At 50.0% G+C, this 17,476-nt stretch overlaps 1 protein-coding gene across 1 annotated transcript in view; it reads right to left on the reverse strand.

The window, feature by feature from the left end:
• Positions 1 to 10,247, reverse strand: part of LOC122388582 (serine/threonine-protein kinase SIK1-like) — a 56,053-nt gene extending 45,806 nt beyond the window's left edge. Inside the window, exon 1 of the mRNA XM_043379770.1 lies at positions 9,939 to 10,247. Within this exon, the coding sequence (XP_043235705.1) occupies positions 9,939 to 10,166 (228 nt within the window). The 5' untranslated portion in view covers positions 10,167 to 10,247. The remainder of the gene's footprint in view (positions 1 to 9,938) is intronic.
• Positions 10,248 to 17,476: the final 7,229 nt, after the last annotated feature.

Consider the following 17,476-nt stretch of genomic DNA (forward strand, 5'->3'; position numbering starts at 1 on the left):
GAGATGACCGTTTTAGCAGCATTTGACTATGTCACCTTCATGGAATGGCACAATTCCCGGTGCTGTCCCGCGCTGTACCCCTCTGGGCGTGATGAGTTTGACCGTCAACAAGGTATTTACAGATCTCGAGCTCCGCATTAGACACTATATACAGTACAGTTGTGTCATCTCCTGCCTGACGGCTTCATCCCGGTTGGGTAATTCATGGTAGTCAGTAACCGGTTCGTCAGGGGAAAACTCCAAGAACAAAGATCAAAATTCTGAACATCGCAGCTCAAAATCTACCAGTTAGCTTGATGTCAACAAAATAGCTGAAAGCATTATCTGATGTTGGAACCTGTAAGCATCCGTTTATAAAGTCGATGAAAGCCACAGAGACACCCGACCCATGTTAGAATCGCTCTCGAATTTCTCGCCACAGCATTTAGCTGAACCACTGCTCTCACATCCATAAAAGTGCCCGTCTCACGCCCCAACTGGGAAGAACCTCGGAAATACAACCAACTAGGTCGGCGGCGAGTCGACCCCATGACCCAAGTGCTTCACAGTCGCACTAGTCTCCGGTGACCTCGGCACACATTCCGATAAAAACGACCCCAGTTTGACCGGGGACAGACGGCGGGGCGTGCTCCACTTTCACAACAAGGCGGCTGGCGAGCGGGCCAAAAAGAGGCTTCGTCGTCGTCTAATCAATAGGAAATGTCATTGGGTGACCGAAGTCGGGCTCGTGACAGCTGCATAGTAGCCAGGGGAGGTATTGGCTGCATTGTTCTCCAGGATATAAAGGGCAATGACATGGCGATTTCGTTATTTACTGACAGCCATAAGCTGTCAGTTTGGTTAGAACTCAGCGATGCTATTTCATTCCGGAGTCACCATACCTATGATAACCCTTTCGGTTCAGTCATGACAGCCCTCTCCTCAGTATTGTGCGGCATTCCTGGGACCTTATCTGACAGCGGCAAGACAGCGGCTGATCTGACAGCGGTCATGACAGGGTCGCCGTCCAGCCGGTGACAGCGGCCCTGACAGTGGGCCCGCTGCTGCGTCATCCGTCACTGTCAGCGCGCTATAACCGGCGGTATTTTGCGTGACATCACCCGACGTTCGGCAGCCAACCGAGCGAGCGGCTCGGCAGCCCCTCACCCCACCGGGGTCACGTCAGGTGACCTATGGCCGGCCGGCCGCCCAGAACGCTCCAAGAATACCTTCGCGCGCAGGCGAGCCGGGTAACTGGTGGCAAACACGCGCCTCAGCGACGGAGCCGCAAACAGCTGGCCTTGCATGGCCTGCCCTTGCAGTTATGGGTCAGAGGACAGGTGACGACTGGCCAGGGACGGATGAAGACAGGGCTGGAGCCGGCTGGGCGAGTTCCATGACAACTGTGTCGGTGACAACTGAACAAGTGGTCAAATAAACCGGTCAGTTATCAATGGGTTCAGCTATGCAGTGTTTGTTTTCCACTGGTTCGGTTGTCCGCTGTTTCAGTTGTCCACTAGGTTTAGTTGTCACTGGTTCAGTTGTTCGCTTTACCGACTGGGCGGACGGTGCCTGGATACAATCGAACGGTGCAGTATTTGGGAGCGAACAGGTCTTACACTGAGAATAAGCAGCGCACGAGTATGAGTAAGTCATAAGCTTGAGGAGCTCTGCCAAGTACGACAGCTGCTTTGCACTATGGAAGCTAGAATATTGGATTGGATCTGGCCCATCAATCGTTCCACTATTTTAGCAAACTTTGCCAGAGCTCAGTAGACGACTCGTGATCAGGAACAACGGTTGTAACGGAGTGAACCAAACTTGCCGTCCGACGACCGTGCTGATCCGATACTCAATACCGCACCTCCGGTTCTGGGGAGTGGTGGAGGCACGGAGCCGCAGCTCGGATTCCAGCCGTCACCCCGGTCTGTGGACGTGCTTCAGTGCTGCACGGCCTGACTCGACCGGTATGAAAGAGCGACAGACGGTCAAACAATGGCTGTCTTAAACGGAACCGGAGCCGGAACTAAAACAGGAGCAAAGACGGAACAAAAGTCGGAGTCAGGAGGCGGAGGCGGAGACGTAGGTATCCTGAATTGGGTTAGAAGCTGAGCTGCAGGAACAGTATGCACGACATCAACCACTGTATCACAAAGGAGACATCCAGTCAGTCACGTCGCGTAAAAATCCCACCTCGCGCTGTACCAGTCTCGGAGGGATAGCGGACCTGTGGTGAGCTCACCGAGGTCTGTCGCGGTGTGGCGGGACGCTCACCTCAGCGGTCCGAGGTGACAAGAAAAACGGCCCCCGAGGGATATGAGCTGACCTTTACCAAGCCAGGTGACGGTCGTGGCGACGACCACCTTCTCATTTCACAGTCGTGAGCGCACCAGATAGAACGATTCAAAACGACAAACGTCTCCTGCATGTGGTCCCTAGCAACGAGCTACTTCAGGAAAGAGGTTTATGACTGCTAAGCATGGGCTTTGCCAAGCTCATTCATTCGGTTTACGCTAGACTGTGATAAAGAAAACGTCTGTTGTTATTGCAGCATTGCCAACCACTCCTCGGAAAGATAACGACCAACAGACACCACGCCGCGACGTTGACGAAACACACAGCTGTGGGCTCGCTGCAGTGAATCCATTTAGCCGTTCAAAGTTCATTGTGTCCCCACAGTGCGCCAGTCGCCAAAATAGCATCTGTTTGCGGCCGTGACACCCAGCGGCTCGTCAGTTGTCAGCAGTCGTCCCAGATGTGACACAATGGTCTGCACTGTCGAGACAAATAGTACGCCGCCGCGCCCCTATCTGACCCGGAGTGACGTCAGCACTGCGGCGAGCGCGGCCAATTCGCCGTTTTATCGGCTGTTTTGCCGCCGCAACGATCAGCTGAGGCGTCGCTCAACTGTTAACTGCCGTTAGAGAAGCGGGACGAGCGAAGCGGAGAGGAAGAGATAGTGACAGGGCCTCAGGGGCCCGTCACAGGGACCGTCGCCGGGCAGCAACAGCGTTGTCCGACCGCCAGTTTGCAAGATCCCGTGGCTTAGGTGTACAATGCCCGCTGCCCCATGCAGCCCGCTGTCATTGTTTTCGCTAACCCCGGACAGACATACCACGCCAAGAGCCACTCCCAACAGACATTCTCCGAGGCCCGATAACCTCAAACAATCGACGGAAAACCAGACTGACATGCCAGGTAAACGGAGCCGTTATGAGTTTAGCTTCCAAACGTACGATGTTGGCTGGTGTTGCTCGAGAGCATTTCTTTCAGGATGGTGCTATTTTGCATCGGCTGGCACCGGCTCCGTCCGAAAATACATCCAGGTATGACTATTTGATGCTGCAGCGGCGATAAGCCGGGCCAACATCGAGGGAGCTGCTCGAATGACGTCATGGTCGCTGTAACAGCCTGTGGGAGCGGGCTGCCAGCTGACGGCGCTGACGTCATAGCGCCGGCATATAAACATCAAACAGCTACAGCGGCCAAGGCCGCACCCAACTGATGTGGACAAATGACAGCTGAGTCACTGTCCACTTTCAGACACACTGTTTTGCTTCCGAACTGGGACCGGGAGACTGTGTAATGTTTAGACGTGGACACGTAACAGAGAACCGGTTCGGTCATCTGCGTTGCGTCATATTTCGACATATTTACCTACCCATAAAGTCTTACATAATCTATGCTTCAACCACAGCAAAACTTAATGCAGCCACCGGCACTAACATTCCCATATAGAATCATCCCAAGCGGCTCCAAGCATCGTGATTTTGGCGTGCCACCCACCGTACAAATTCATCCAAACCATTCCCATCATTTGTTTTGCGAAAGCTTGCCGCAAGCATTACAAAGTTCATTGCAAGAGTTCAAATGGGTGGTATCGTTGATCCTATAACATTTTTTCAGCCCGCCAACGAGCTCCCACGCCGCGAATTTACCAGAAAACTCTGTTAGTGGCCCGGCTCTGCGATGGTATCCGAGGACGTGTCTTAACCAACGAATTAAAATATTATTTCTAATGGGACGGCCCAGCCGGTTACCCTCAGAACACTATAGCGTTCATCCCACCAGTAACTCAGGGTGCGCCGGAGAGCAGCACGATATGTGTCAGTCCTTTGTGGTCAGCTGGAGCCACTACAGCTACCTACATAGCGCGACACACGTCTCCAGATTCTACATATAGAGCGGCTACGTTCCTTTGGGTGGTTCGTCGATGTCAGAGCTCTCAGCCGCCATTTCCAGGCCTCCATGGATCCACCCCAAGACTGGATGGCGCCAGCGTGGCGACGATTCGCCCCGTCCCAGACTGCGATCGAGTTCACGTTGCATCAGCTGCAGTGGCGAGGAGCGCCACGGTGGCGTCACGCGACTGCTGTGATCTTGTCGAGGTGAGCGCCGAACGGTCAGGTCACGACAGGACCGCCGATCCAGGACTACCCCTCTCCATGTCATCAGCCGCCCCGAGGGAGCTAGCCAGACCCTCCCCTGTGGGATCAGGCCGGCCACCAGCCTGCCCTCTGCAGCCACGCACGCCGGTCGCACGTGACAGGTTTATTTGCCAGCATCGCGTCCGGCTGTCGACCGGCAGGCTATGTCGTGCTCAGCCAAGCGTAAAACCTACATCGGTACGAACGCCAAACTTGGTACACGGAGGCTGCTTTCGGGAAATTCTATTCAACATGCACGTGGCGTTTGACTGGAAACAACTCTCCCGTAGAAGTTGAAATAGAAGTAGAAATAGGCCCCGACCTGGAGAACGCCCGTTTCAGCTTCCGACCTGCTGATAGAGGAGTCACTGGCTGCGGGTAAAAATAGCCGGTCTATATATAGCAGCTGAGGCGCATATAGAACCTCTGAGGTGCAGCAGGATGTGACGCGGACGGCGAGAGCTCTCCTGAGCGCGGGCAGGTCGCTTTGAAGAGCGGCGGCGAGGCGGCTGCTATGGTTACCTCCCCCACACCGTTCGCTGCCAATGGCAGGTGGTCAAGCTGCGCCGGCTCTCAGCTCGCAGCTCGCACAGAGCTGCGAGCTGAGAGCCGAGCTGGTGCGCGGCGTGGCGGAACTGCCAACCACCGAGTCAATGGCTGCCATGGACACGGGTCAATGACGTCATAACGACACGGACGGGTGACGTCACATCGACACCTGAGCCGCAACGCCGCAGCGGCGGACACCGTCAGCCGTCAGCTCACAGCGGCTCGAGCTGGTCGGATCCGCCGTAGACCGTAGCAGCCGTGAGCTTACAATGTTACAGGACCCCCAGGTGAAACGCGAGCTCTGCGCGGCGGGCTGCACGATATATGCTGCGTCTCACCGGCACCTGTACGCTCGCTCGTAGCCGAACTGACGTAACGCTGCTGGTCAAGCAGCGGTAGCCAGGCGGACTCTGGTTAGCGGCTGCCGCTGGAGGCTCTGGGCTCTGTTTCACCGGTGCTAGCAGCACGCTACTTTTACACGTGTCAAATTGGGTTTCCATGGAAACATCAACAGGCCCATTGCTCCAACACTACCACAAGTGTGACGTCAGCTCGCGCAATTTGATAGCAGCGTGGTAGCAGCGTCCCGTGAAACACCGCCCTGAAGTCGGCCTCGACGGTTGATTCTCTAAACAGAGGCCGCTACTAGAAACTGTTTCTCCAAGCGGCTGCCTGATGCCGTCGCGCACTCTCATAAACAGGCTCGCCCATGGGAGGGTGGCGTCGGTAGATGTGAGTGTGGTCCGACGCGCTCGACGGCTGGACCGAGAGGGGGCAGGGGAACTCGCGCTGCCGCCTCCTCGGTGACTGAGATTATGCAGCTCAGCAGCTCAGGGCTAGCAGTTCCTGATACTTTACCGGAAAAAGAACATGAGAAGACGGCATGGCGGATCCCGAGGCAGGTCAGAGAGTACAACATATAAGTCGTGTATAGATGAGCCAGTGAATCGAAATGTAATTTCTTACGTAATCTATGTAATTCCTTACCACCTACACTGGATCATGTCCTAACAAAATCCTATAATAATTTCAGCCACATTAAACCCTGAATCAAGGGTCGCACACCCACCACTCAATCTTATTCCAGAAGCAGTCGCTCTTAAAGGGAGATAATGACCTTTTTCCACAAAATCTGAGTTAGGATCATTTTCTGACAAAACACAACAAGTTATAATGTAAATTAAAACCATTTTGCTCAATGCGGTACCTTGCCGCAAATATCTCAACTTGAAGTCACGTTAGCGGGGAGCGCTGAAAATGACCGTTGAATAAGTACTTACATCACTTTTTGGTACTTGCATGTAATTTTGTAAAATGAGCGTATTCCTTACATTTGATCTTCATCACATCTAGTTAGTTAATGGTCGTCTATAGTGCCTTCAAAAGATATTCATGGTTTGGGGGTGGTTTATGTCTAAATTTACGCAACTATTTTTCCTGTTCATCATCTGAGGCCATATGCTGCTATTTTAGTAGCAACGACTCAATTTTGAATCGGTCCCGCCGACTGCACAATAAAAGAAGATAGATACAACACTTTTGCGGCATCACTGAAAAACTTATGCAGTACTGTTATCAAAATTCTCATAACACCGTTCGACAAACCTGAAGTCTTTTTGAAATAAATATGCTTGTATTTTTCGCTTCAGGCTCTGAGGCCAAAATAATGAATTTCGTAGTCGCAATCGCAAGATTTGGCTGCGTTTCTGGCGCATGCCGTTCATTTGTGGCGCAAAATAATACTTGGAAACAAAGAAGAGTAGGCACTATGTACGAATCTAATTAATTCTAAACCGAATTAACTCTAATTCAAATTAGAATCCTTACAACCAAGCAACGACAAGGCGATAACATAAACAAAAACCCAAGCGTCGCTGTTTGAAACAAAAGCGCCATATACTGCGACTTTTTATAGAGAAGGACAAGAAGGACAACGCATTTCGGTGGGTGTTACAAGTACTGCAAGTACTGCTTCTTTTTTGCAAAAATAAAAACCTTTTTCACATACGAAAATGTGCTAGGAAATTTTCATATTTTATAGAAACTACAGTAGAAATAGTATAGATGTCGAGTAATTTTTATTAAAGAAAAAAAAAAGCTCATTATCTCCCTTTAAGCTCAACACAGCACGTAAGCCAAGTGACGGAAGCTGCCACCGAGCACCTAGAGCACGCTTCTGACCGGGAAAACGGGCGACAGAACGGATCAGTGGGCTTTGTATGTAGATAAGAGAGAGAGAGAGAGAGAGAGAGAGAGAGAGAGAGAGAGAGAGAGAGAGAGAGAGAGAGAGAGAGAGAGAGAGAGAGAGAGAGAGAGAGAGAGAGAGAGAGAGAGAGAGAGAGAGAGAGAGAGAGAGAGAGAGAGAGAGAGAGAGAGAGAGAGAGAGAGAGAGAGAGAGAGAGAGAGAGAGAGAGAGAGAGAGAGAGAGAGAGAGAGAGAGAGAGAGATACTTTATTTACAGACTCCTGGTCCAGAAATGGGGAATGAAGGGGAACTTCACTTCACAGGAAGTTAAAACAGGTATACATACAGTAACAATCACCAGCCATACAGCGTTCTCGACCACATCCTCCTGATAGGTGACGTACATGCCAGATCACTATGGTACAGTGTAGAAATGATGCGATTAGCTGATAAGCGTACTCGTGACAAGAAATTCCACACTGATTTGCGACGAGTCGCGTCATATCCATCTACACATTGTTGAGCAAACATTCCGGAGGCACTGCAATACCGGTCGTAACCAAAAAACATCCTAGCCGCATTATTGAAACAAACCTTAAACTTCCTCAAATCGGACATGTGATAGGAATGCCACAGGTGCATGTTGCAAACATTAGAACAATAAATGCTGTACAAATATTTCTTCACATCATGCGTGCACAAAGCAAATTTACGAATAAGGGAATTGGCTCTACAACATAACAACCTGTACTGCTGTCGAATTTCAGAATCATCAGCCCTGGCGAAGTCAGAGGATATCGAATACCCAAGATACTTATTATAATCATTAACAAAACTAAGAGTCTGGCCACAGAGCAAAACCGTGGGTAGAGCCATGTCGCGAAATTTCTTAGGTAGCATTGCCATGCAAACAGACTTCTTGGAATTAAATAGAATATCGTGTTTCGTAGCATAACTCTCGCATATATTCAGCAACTTCTGTAGGCCAAATGGAGACGGAGAAAGCACAACCATATCGTCTGCATAATACAAATGATTCATGCTGCCCTGAAAGTGGCATCCATAACCACTGCGATTGAGAGCCGTAGAAAGATCGTCCGTGTACACATTGAATAGGAAGGGTGACAGAATGCCCCCCTGCCTGACACCGTTAGACACATGAAAGCTCTCGGACACGCACTTACCCCAACGAACCTGAAACTCTTGAGACCTATACCAAGAAGAGATTAGTCTCACCAAGTGGGGGTCAATACCCCTGTCAAGTAATTTTTCGAACAGAGTCAAGTGGTTTACACGATCAAACGCTTTCCGCGCGTCAAGAAAACAAATGAACACCGGGCTACTGTTGCGCAAATAATAATCAGTGATTTCTTTTAAGGCATAGATCGCCAAATCAGTCGAGTGATCTACTTTAAAGCCAAACTGGTGATGACCAGTGCCGAGTTGCACAGAACAGCGGTTTAGAATAAGGAAAATTGTCGCCATAGCAACCATAGGGACTCTGTTTGATCGGCCCATTCCTGCAGGCAGTTCAGCTAAGACGGTGAGTTTGATTGGATGGCTCGATAACAAAATAGGTATACATGACCGACCTGCCATTTTGCTAAGCCATGTGCGTAACATTATCGTGGCTTTGAAGTTTCTTTGGTTTCTCTGAATCGTAGAATGCTAGGCCAAAATCGTGACGGTCGTTGGCCACAAGAAATAGAGACCCATGTTATGGACGACAGATCGCGTGTCCTTTTGCTATACGAAGTGCTATAAGAACGGCCACATTGTGTCGATAAACCTGACCATGAGGGGCCGGTCCGTCTATGCCACCGATGTGTCTGGGCTGTCCAAAGTAAAAACATAGCCTCGGGAAATGCCAGCGTCCGCCGCAGCCGGTTTTCGTCAGTCGCTGGGATTTCAGAGCCGGTTGTTCCCCTTTAGGTTGAAAGGTTAACTGTTGGGTAGCACTTCACGCCTACAGCTCCAAATACAGCAGGAACAAAAAGTGGTCTGGATTTTATCCATCCAAGCTTATATGCCATTGCCATTCGCATTAGAGGTATAAACCATAATAGTGCGAGAATAGTGCAAGATCTACTTTAGCTGTAGGAAAAGGAAGTTGCGCGGATAGGCTTCGTGACTGCATGGCTTCCCAAGTTCCAATACCAAACCCATTCCAATTTCCAATCAATACCATATCAGCTCCGACTCCAGCCGCTTTATAACAGGCAATTAGCTGTCCGTGTCCAGTCCGGCCTAAAGCCAGACTGAGACCCTGTCAAACGGGTAACGCTGGCATGAAAAACTTCCCCGCGCTCCAGGTCCAGTTCCCCCAAACAGAGTGTATGCGCGATCGGCGGTAGCCTTTCCAGCCCGCAACTCTGGCTGTGGCGGGGGGCGGTGAACTCACGTGATTGCCCTCTTCTGAGAGCGCCGAGGGAGCGTTGTGCGTTCATTCCCCTCCCTCACACGCTGCTAAGAGAGCAACAAAGGTCCCAGCGTAGACAAGCGGCTGTTTAGTTTCTCGATTAAGCATCGACATCGACGTTTCGAGCACGGTCCGCGACGACCCGACCTTGGCCGAGCTATAACCGAGTTACAGTGACATCGATTATGAGCCCCCATGAGCCCGGCGGCCGGCCGAGGCCGGGTGCAGTGTCCCTACCACCAGCAGTGGATGCCTTAACGAGAGTGAGAGGTCTCCTCGCAGTCTACCACACTGGAAACGCCGGACAGGGCCTGTGCACATTGATAGCGAACAAAGGAAACGGCGGGCTCCCCTCCGACCAGGACAACCACGGACCGTACCTCTGTTTTGGTGATGCGATGGCGCGCCAGCTTGACGACGGCAAAGTTGCCCTTGCCGATGGTCCTCTCGATGTCGTAAAAGCCCACGCGCACGGGCTGGGTGGTCTTCACGCTCATGACCATGTCTGGGTCGGTCCGGAAGCGTCCCGCGCATTCCCTCCCCCACGGGTCCGAGCGAGCGACTGGCAGCCGCCGCGGCCGCCGCCACCGCCGTCGGCGTGACGTCATTTGTGACGTCACAGGGGACGTCAGCGCGGGCACGCAGCGGCGCTGTGACCGACCGGCGGGCCGCGGTCGGTCGCCGCCGGCCGCCGGTCGACACAGCGGCGAGGGTGTCCTCTGACCAGGTGGTCAGCAGTGGCCAGACGGCGGGCGAATCAGCACGCACCCCACCGACCGACCAGGGACCTGATGACCTTTGGCTCGGCTTTCCAGGCGTATGTCTGCAATCTCAGAAAGTTGCACCGAGACTCGACTTGCTATTTATTGGGCAGATTTAGTGCTAAAGTATTCGAAACGGAATTCGATTTGAACTCGGAGCCAATAACTTTTCACCGAGGGCCATTTGTTGGATAACGCGTTTTCGGAACCTGATAAATGTTTGCCTTCATGGCCGTACTGAGCCGTCGATTAGTGACTCTGGCCATTGCTGCTCAAGTGCTCACTTTGAAGGATGCGGAGGGAATGAATTATGTAATGCGCTTAGTCTGAACGCCTAAGCAACGTGTTGCTAGTTTAAAACCATGCACATTGCGCATCGTGATAAACGATGAATGAGCCTCTTCGTTTCTGCGATTTAGATTCTGTCACTATGCATATATAATTTAAATATGTAAACCATGGACGTAAAACTCGAAAGGTATCCACTTTCCGATCATTAGGTGATCCTTTTCCCCATATTTTGTGGGGTTAGGCCCTTTCGGTCTCACGAGACATTTTCAAAATCGGAAAGGTGATAGGAATTAGGTCTGGGTGGTCTGAATGGCCACACTGACACTGGTGCGCCCCTGGTGCTGAGCCCGTCTTGATGGACAGGACACCCAGCCCCCAGACCCCTGACGGTCACCCGTGTCACTGTCGTACCCCACCGCACGTCAGTCTGCTCCTGAGAAGCTACTCGCGTCGCATGAAGGTGACCGTGCAGCCTAGATCAGGGGATTTGAGGCGAGGAGGAGAAGGATCGGACTGTCCTGACTCTGAGCACGGAACGGAAAAGTGTGATCACAAATTTCCTCTCGTATGCTGGCCGATAAATCAAACAAGTGAGAAGGAGGCTAACTAGAAGCATTTTTACTGAATACTTATTATCTTTACTCATAACTTTGGTTTTTTGGGACCGTGGAAGTTTTCATTCGAAATCTAGGACAAGGCTATCAACGAACCATATTGTCACAGAATAGGCATTTCTTTGTTATTTAAAATCATAGGCCGATTCTGATAGAAAATCATGAGCAAACATTTCAAAAAATCTACTAGTAACTACTTGTTTGGATTCATACTTAGAAGTACATATATAACTACGTACCTAACCGAAATATGTTTTCTAAAGAAGGTTTTACAATATAATTTATTTAAGCTATAGTTATATGGTTTATGGTTTGAATATGGTTTAACCCTATTCCTGGCGGGGGGGGGGGGGGCCTCAGGAAACCCCCCTGAGGTTTTTTGGTTATTTCTCCCAAACGCGTTGAGCTAGGAGGCTCAAATTTTCTGACTTTTCCTAAAAGGCTTCTACGCAACATGTCTGAAAATTTTGAGTTGATCTGACCTCAGGTCAGGTCACCAGAAGCGGTTTGGTGACCCTACCTCAGAAAAGTTTGCAATCACGCCAGAGCTAGAGTTTTTGACCGATCAATTTCTTCTCTTCAGGCTTTAGTTAGGGTACCAGTATGTGCAATTTGTATATCTCGGAATTTTGATATCGGTGACCTAAGGTCAGGTCAGTTTCGCGACCTCCCCATTATAAGTCAATGGGGGAAAAATCAACTCCCTGTTTTTACCACTAAAACGGGTCGGAATGGCCCCATATACCATACATGACTTCATATACGATCAACCTTCACTACCTTGAGGTCTGTTTTGCTGTTGGGCAGCTGTGAGGTCATGTGACGTCATCAAAGGTCACCAAAGGTTTTTGGCCAATAACTCCGTACAGGAACAAGATACAGACGCGTGGATGGTCTCATTGTGTTCAGCTCGTCAAGACACATCGAATGATATACATGATGACCTCGAGGTCACGTGACCTGAGGTCAACCTTTGAACTTGACCTTTCGAGGTCAACATATATATCATTCGATGCGGATTGACGAGAGGATCACGATGATGCCCTTAGTTTGTTCCTATCTTGACTAATTCGAAAGTTATTCGAGAAAAACTCTCCATATCTAGCGCCGCCATTTTGAGTTTTTCGACCCCTGTGACGTCATCTTTGACCTGACCTGAAAATGACCTTAGTAAAAATTGTAGATCTTGACCGTGCGTATCCGATGCCGTTTACCGCTTGTCGCTATCTTGCTTCGTTCTCGAGATCTCAGGGGGGGGGCCGAATCGGCCCCCCCCGCCAGTTTCTTGTCCCGGCGGAGCCCGCCAGGAATAGGGTTAATGTGGTTTAAATACCGATCGGGATAGCAATACGCGTCTTTCAACAAGGGTGTCCATAAGCCATTACAGAAGAATTTACCGAATGGAATATAATGTAAGTCCCTACATAGGATACCTAACTTCAATATCGCATGGAAACTCTGATTCAAAGACGCCGCGGAGAAAAACTCGTCGGGGCTGCTTTATACGCCGGCGTGATGAGGAGACTTCATGGTCTTTCTCGTTTCACTAAGGTAAATCGAATTCAAAGTTCATATAGCAATGTGTTATTAGAAGTTCCTCATACAACTGCCGTGCACCTAACTCGGGGAGAAAGATCTTCGATCAATGTCATAAGCAGCATGCAGCTCAGATTGTATGATATCCTCAATGGTTGCCGTGGCAACGCCGGAAAAACATGGATCGGTGCCTTACATCAGCGGCCAGCGCACAGTGCATGGTCACCATGGAAAATCCCAGATGAGGTGAGACGCAGTCGTGGAATGAGCCGTATAAATATCATGAAGCTTGCACTATTAGCCGCTGCTGATCATTGAGAATGGTCAGTACTCAGTTCTTTGTCTATTGCGTTTATTTTCTCGGTGCCAATGTAGGTAATCAGTTCAGTCTGTGTCATTACAATGGGGCTGATCAATGAACATACCTATTACCTAATACCTACCCCCGTAAAATGTGCAATTACTGTTGTATCCGTGTCTTTGTGTCTGTGTGTCCGTGTCTGCGTCAGTGTCTGTGTGTTTGTGTGTCTGTGTCTGTATGTCTGTGTGTCTGTGTCTGTGTCTGTGTGTCTGTGTCTGTGTGTCTGTGTCTGTGTGTCTGTGTCTGTGTGTCTGTGTCTGTGTGTCTGTGTCTGTGTGTCTGTGTCTGTGTGTCTGTGTCTGTGTGTCTGTGTCTGTGTGTCTGTGTCTGTGTGTCTGTGTCTGTGTGTCTGTGTCTGTGTGTCTGTGTCTGTGTGTCTGTGTCTGTGTGTCTGTGTATGTGTGTCTGTGTCTGTGTGTCTGTGTCTGTGTGTCTGTGTCTGTGTGTATGTGTCTGTGTGTCTGTGTCTGTGTGTCTGTGTCTGTGTGTCTGTGTCTTTGTGTCCGTGTCTGTGTGTCTGTGTGTCAGTGTGTCTGTGTCTGTGTGTCTGTGTCTGTGTGTCTGGGTCAGTGTCTGTGTGCCTGTGTGTCTGTGTGTCTGTGTCTGTGTCTGTGTCTGTGTGTCTAAGTCTGTGTGTCTGTGTCTGTGTCTGTGTGTCTGTGTCTGTGTGTCTGTGTCTGTGTGTCTGTGTCTGTGTGTCTGTGTCTGTGTGTCTGTGTCTGTGTGTCTGTGTCTGTGTGTCTGTGTCTGTGTGTCTGTGTCTGTGTGTCTGTGTCTGTGTGTCTGTGTCTGTGTGTCTGTGTCTGTGTGTCTGTGTCTGTGTGTCTGTGTCTGTGTGTCTGTTCTGTGTCTGTGTGTCTGTGTCTGTGTGTCTGTGTCTGTGTGTCTGTGTCTGTGTGTCTGTGTCTGTGTGTCTGTGTCTGTGTGTCTGTGTCTGTGTGTCTGTGTCTGTGTGTCTGTGTCTGTGTGTCTGTGTCTGTGTGTCTGTGTCTGTGTGTCTGTGTCTGTGTGTCTGTGTCTGTGTGTCTGTGTCTGTGTGTCTGTGTCTGTGTGTCTGTGTCTGTGTCTGTGTGTCTGTGTCTGTGTGTCTGTGCCTGTGTGTCTGTGTCTGTGTGTCTGTGTCTGTGTGTCTGTGTCTGTGTGTCTGTGTCTGTGTCTGTGTGTCTGTGTCTGTGTGTCTGTGTCTGTATGTCTGTGTCTGTGTGTCTGTGTCTGTGTGTCTGTGTCTGTGTGTCTGTGTCTGTGTGTCTGTGTCTGTGTGTCTGTGTCTGTGTGTCTGTGTCTGTGTGTCTGTGTCTGTGTGTCTGTGTCTGTGTGTCTGTGTCTGTGTGTCCTCCAGTCGCGTGCCGGCCATCCCTCACCGCCTCCGCTGCTCCAGAACCGGCGCTATTGGACGCCGTCAGAGCCGGGGCTCGGGCGGCTCTGACCTTTTATCGACGGTATCGACGCCGAAATCATCGGCGGCGACGACTTGCCGTGACGTCAGCACGCTGTTTTGATTAGCCGCGCCGCAGCCGGCGAATCTATGTTTGGCTGAGCGGCGGCGGCGGGGGACGGCGGCGGCCGACCGGCACGCCGGGGTGCTGTAGGTTATACCGGCGGCCGCGGCCTTGTTTCCCGGCGACAAGGCTGGTGTCCTGCGCTACATTGCACTGTAGGCCGGCAGCCTGAAAAAGCGCTAGAAATTCCCCCAAACTGACTGTCCGCAATATGAACAAAATAGGTATCATTTAATCCCAAATTGATCGAAGAATACGATTCCGATGCTAGTTTTGCCCTAAGGTCAAAATTGAGGTCGTCAGTTGTCACCAAACACAAGACAATTTAGACTCTCTATAGGCCACCACATTTACCGATTTTAATGATGAACTTTAGTGGTAATTTATTAGTTGACCAATCGTCGTTTTGAACGAAATTTCCTGTCAGACTAGTTCAGGGCACTGTTGTTCACTGTGCCAACATCATTCTGACATATTGCATCGCTTTTCTGCAAGATAAGCTAGCTGTTTGCAAGCAGCTGCAAGACGTAATTTAAAATCATATCCAATTTTTTAATTAGACTTTTATAAAAACGTTATTTCGAGCGGCTAAAAATGAACATTTTATACTAGCCTCTGATTACTCATCTTTTGTTCCATATGGGTGCTTTGCTGCTTTTCCCTGCTACTTTTCGAGATATGCGCCAGTAAACCACATGATGTAGGGGCAATTGTCACCTCGCCGCTCCACTGAAGGCCCGGCGCTCTTTAAAACGCTGGAAGTTGTGAAAAACAAACGCTTATAATCTAAATGAAATATATGTCCCTGAGCTCAGAATTGATCAACGCACACAATGCTGTCAACATTTCTGGACCAAACTCAAAAATTCAGTCATTATTAACCCCTAAACACAAGTCAGTGATAATCAACAACAACTTGCTCTTTTGTTAGACTTTTTGAGAAATGTTATTTCGAGCCGTTAAAAATGGCCATGCCATACAAACCACCAATCATCTTTCTGTCATGCCCTACTCGCAATTTTTGCTAATGCCTGCTACTCTTCGAGGTCACGTGACCTCACCATTAAAAGTGAATGAGGAAATAAGGAAACTGTTGTTTTTGCGCATGGAATGATTTCAAACTATCTCAAGCACACGGAATCGTGATTTCGTGCACTCCTTGCAAGATCCGATGCTTTACTTTTGCATTTTTGACCTTCCGTGACGTCATTTATGACGTCACACCGGTCATAGGAGTTTATCGTCAATAACTCATGATCAAATTGAGCCAGCGACTCGGGAAAGCCACCAATGGACTCGGGAAGACCTCCCGAATCGAATGATATGCGATACGACCTCCTTCGATTAAGTTCGTGGCCTGATGGGCTCTGAACTGACCTTGACTCGAGGTCAATACCTTAAGTTGACCTCACCTGAACAAAAAGTATACCATTCGACGCGCCTGAGCCAGGCGAACACGATGGTGCCAAAATCGCTGCTCTGCGGCCATTTTTTGCGAAATTACTTGCCAAAAACCAAACCCTACCTTGGGCTTTTTGACTTCACCTCAGAGGTTACCGGTTGACCTGGGACCTTAAAATCGGGTAGCAATCGTTCCGCCTTGAAACGGCGCACACGCTTGTTTTTTTCCGCGAGGCTCTAGCTCCATTAGGGGCGAAACGGCAAAAAGGGGTCGTACCAACCCTCCCAGCCAGCAATCCCACTCCGTTCCCGATCGGGATTTTCGGACTCAGCCCGCACCACCCCGATCGGGACCGGAGTGGGACGGGATTGGGAAATGAGACACTTTGTACGGGCTGGAACGGTTCGGATATCCCAACCTACCCCGCACGGCCGGTTGGGAGATCCCGCACGTATCCGGACCACCTTATCACGTTTTAACAAGCGCTGAACTCCGATCCCGATCGGGATTCCCCAAATCTCCCCGCACAACCGGTTCGGAAATCCCGCACGCACCCGGATCGCCTTATGGCATTTTAACAAGCGATGAACTCCGATCCCGATCGGGATGTCCCAACTCGGCCCGCACGGCCGGTTCGGGAATACCGCAGACATCTGACATATTAACCGCAGTCTCATAAACGCAGATTGCTGTTATGCAGATGCGACCACTTTGCTTGCGCCACCGCAACCCCCTCGCCTCTTCATTATTCTCCAATTCAACCTTTATACCTAATGCCTGCACGACAAAATGAATTACATTGGACACTGAAATATATTCACAAATTTACTGGTTGCACACAGGTCAATTTTTTACAAATTCACAGCCTGGCCAGCACATTCGTGGCGTCGGCCATCATCTTAGCGCCGCTGCAACTTGCAAGGCGCTGGCACAGCGGACTCACTTCCGGTGTTCACAGTCATTATAGCAGGCCTGCGCCTTGTTCGTGTCGGCTCCTCTGCGGACAGTGTGTCCGTGTGCCGTCACGGGCTTCAGAGAGCCACCGCGAGACTATGTAGACGGCTGGCATCTGGTCGGGCGGTTCACCACTGTGCGAAGAGAGCATCTGAAAATGACCAAGAGGTAATTAATCAAAGTCTGTGACACACTAAAAATCACTAAGAAATAACCCACATCTGACATTTTACATGGTATGCCTGGTAATTCAGGTTTCAAACCTACAATGCAACCATTAACGACACTTGACAATGAGACCAAACATCTTCTGTCCATGATAACTGATCAAGCATGCGACAGCACGATTGTAATTCACATGTCGTACAACCACAACGAACATAACAATTTTTATTACCTATAGCTTTCCCGCTCCCTACATCACGGATGAAGTGTGCACTACATATACTCACCCTGTTCTCAAAGACGGACTGATTTCCCTGCAACGACAACAGTTGAAC

Source organism: Amphibalanus amphitrite, unplaced genomic scaffold, assembly GCF_019059575.1.
Source record: "Amphibalanus amphitrite isolate SeventyFive unplaced genomic scaffold, NRLGWU_Aamphi_draft 000327F_arrow, whole genome shotgun sequence".
Classification (NCBI taxonomy): domain Eukaryota; kingdom Metazoa; phylum Arthropoda; class Thecostraca; order Balanomorpha; family Balanidae; genus Amphibalanus; species Amphibalanus amphitrite.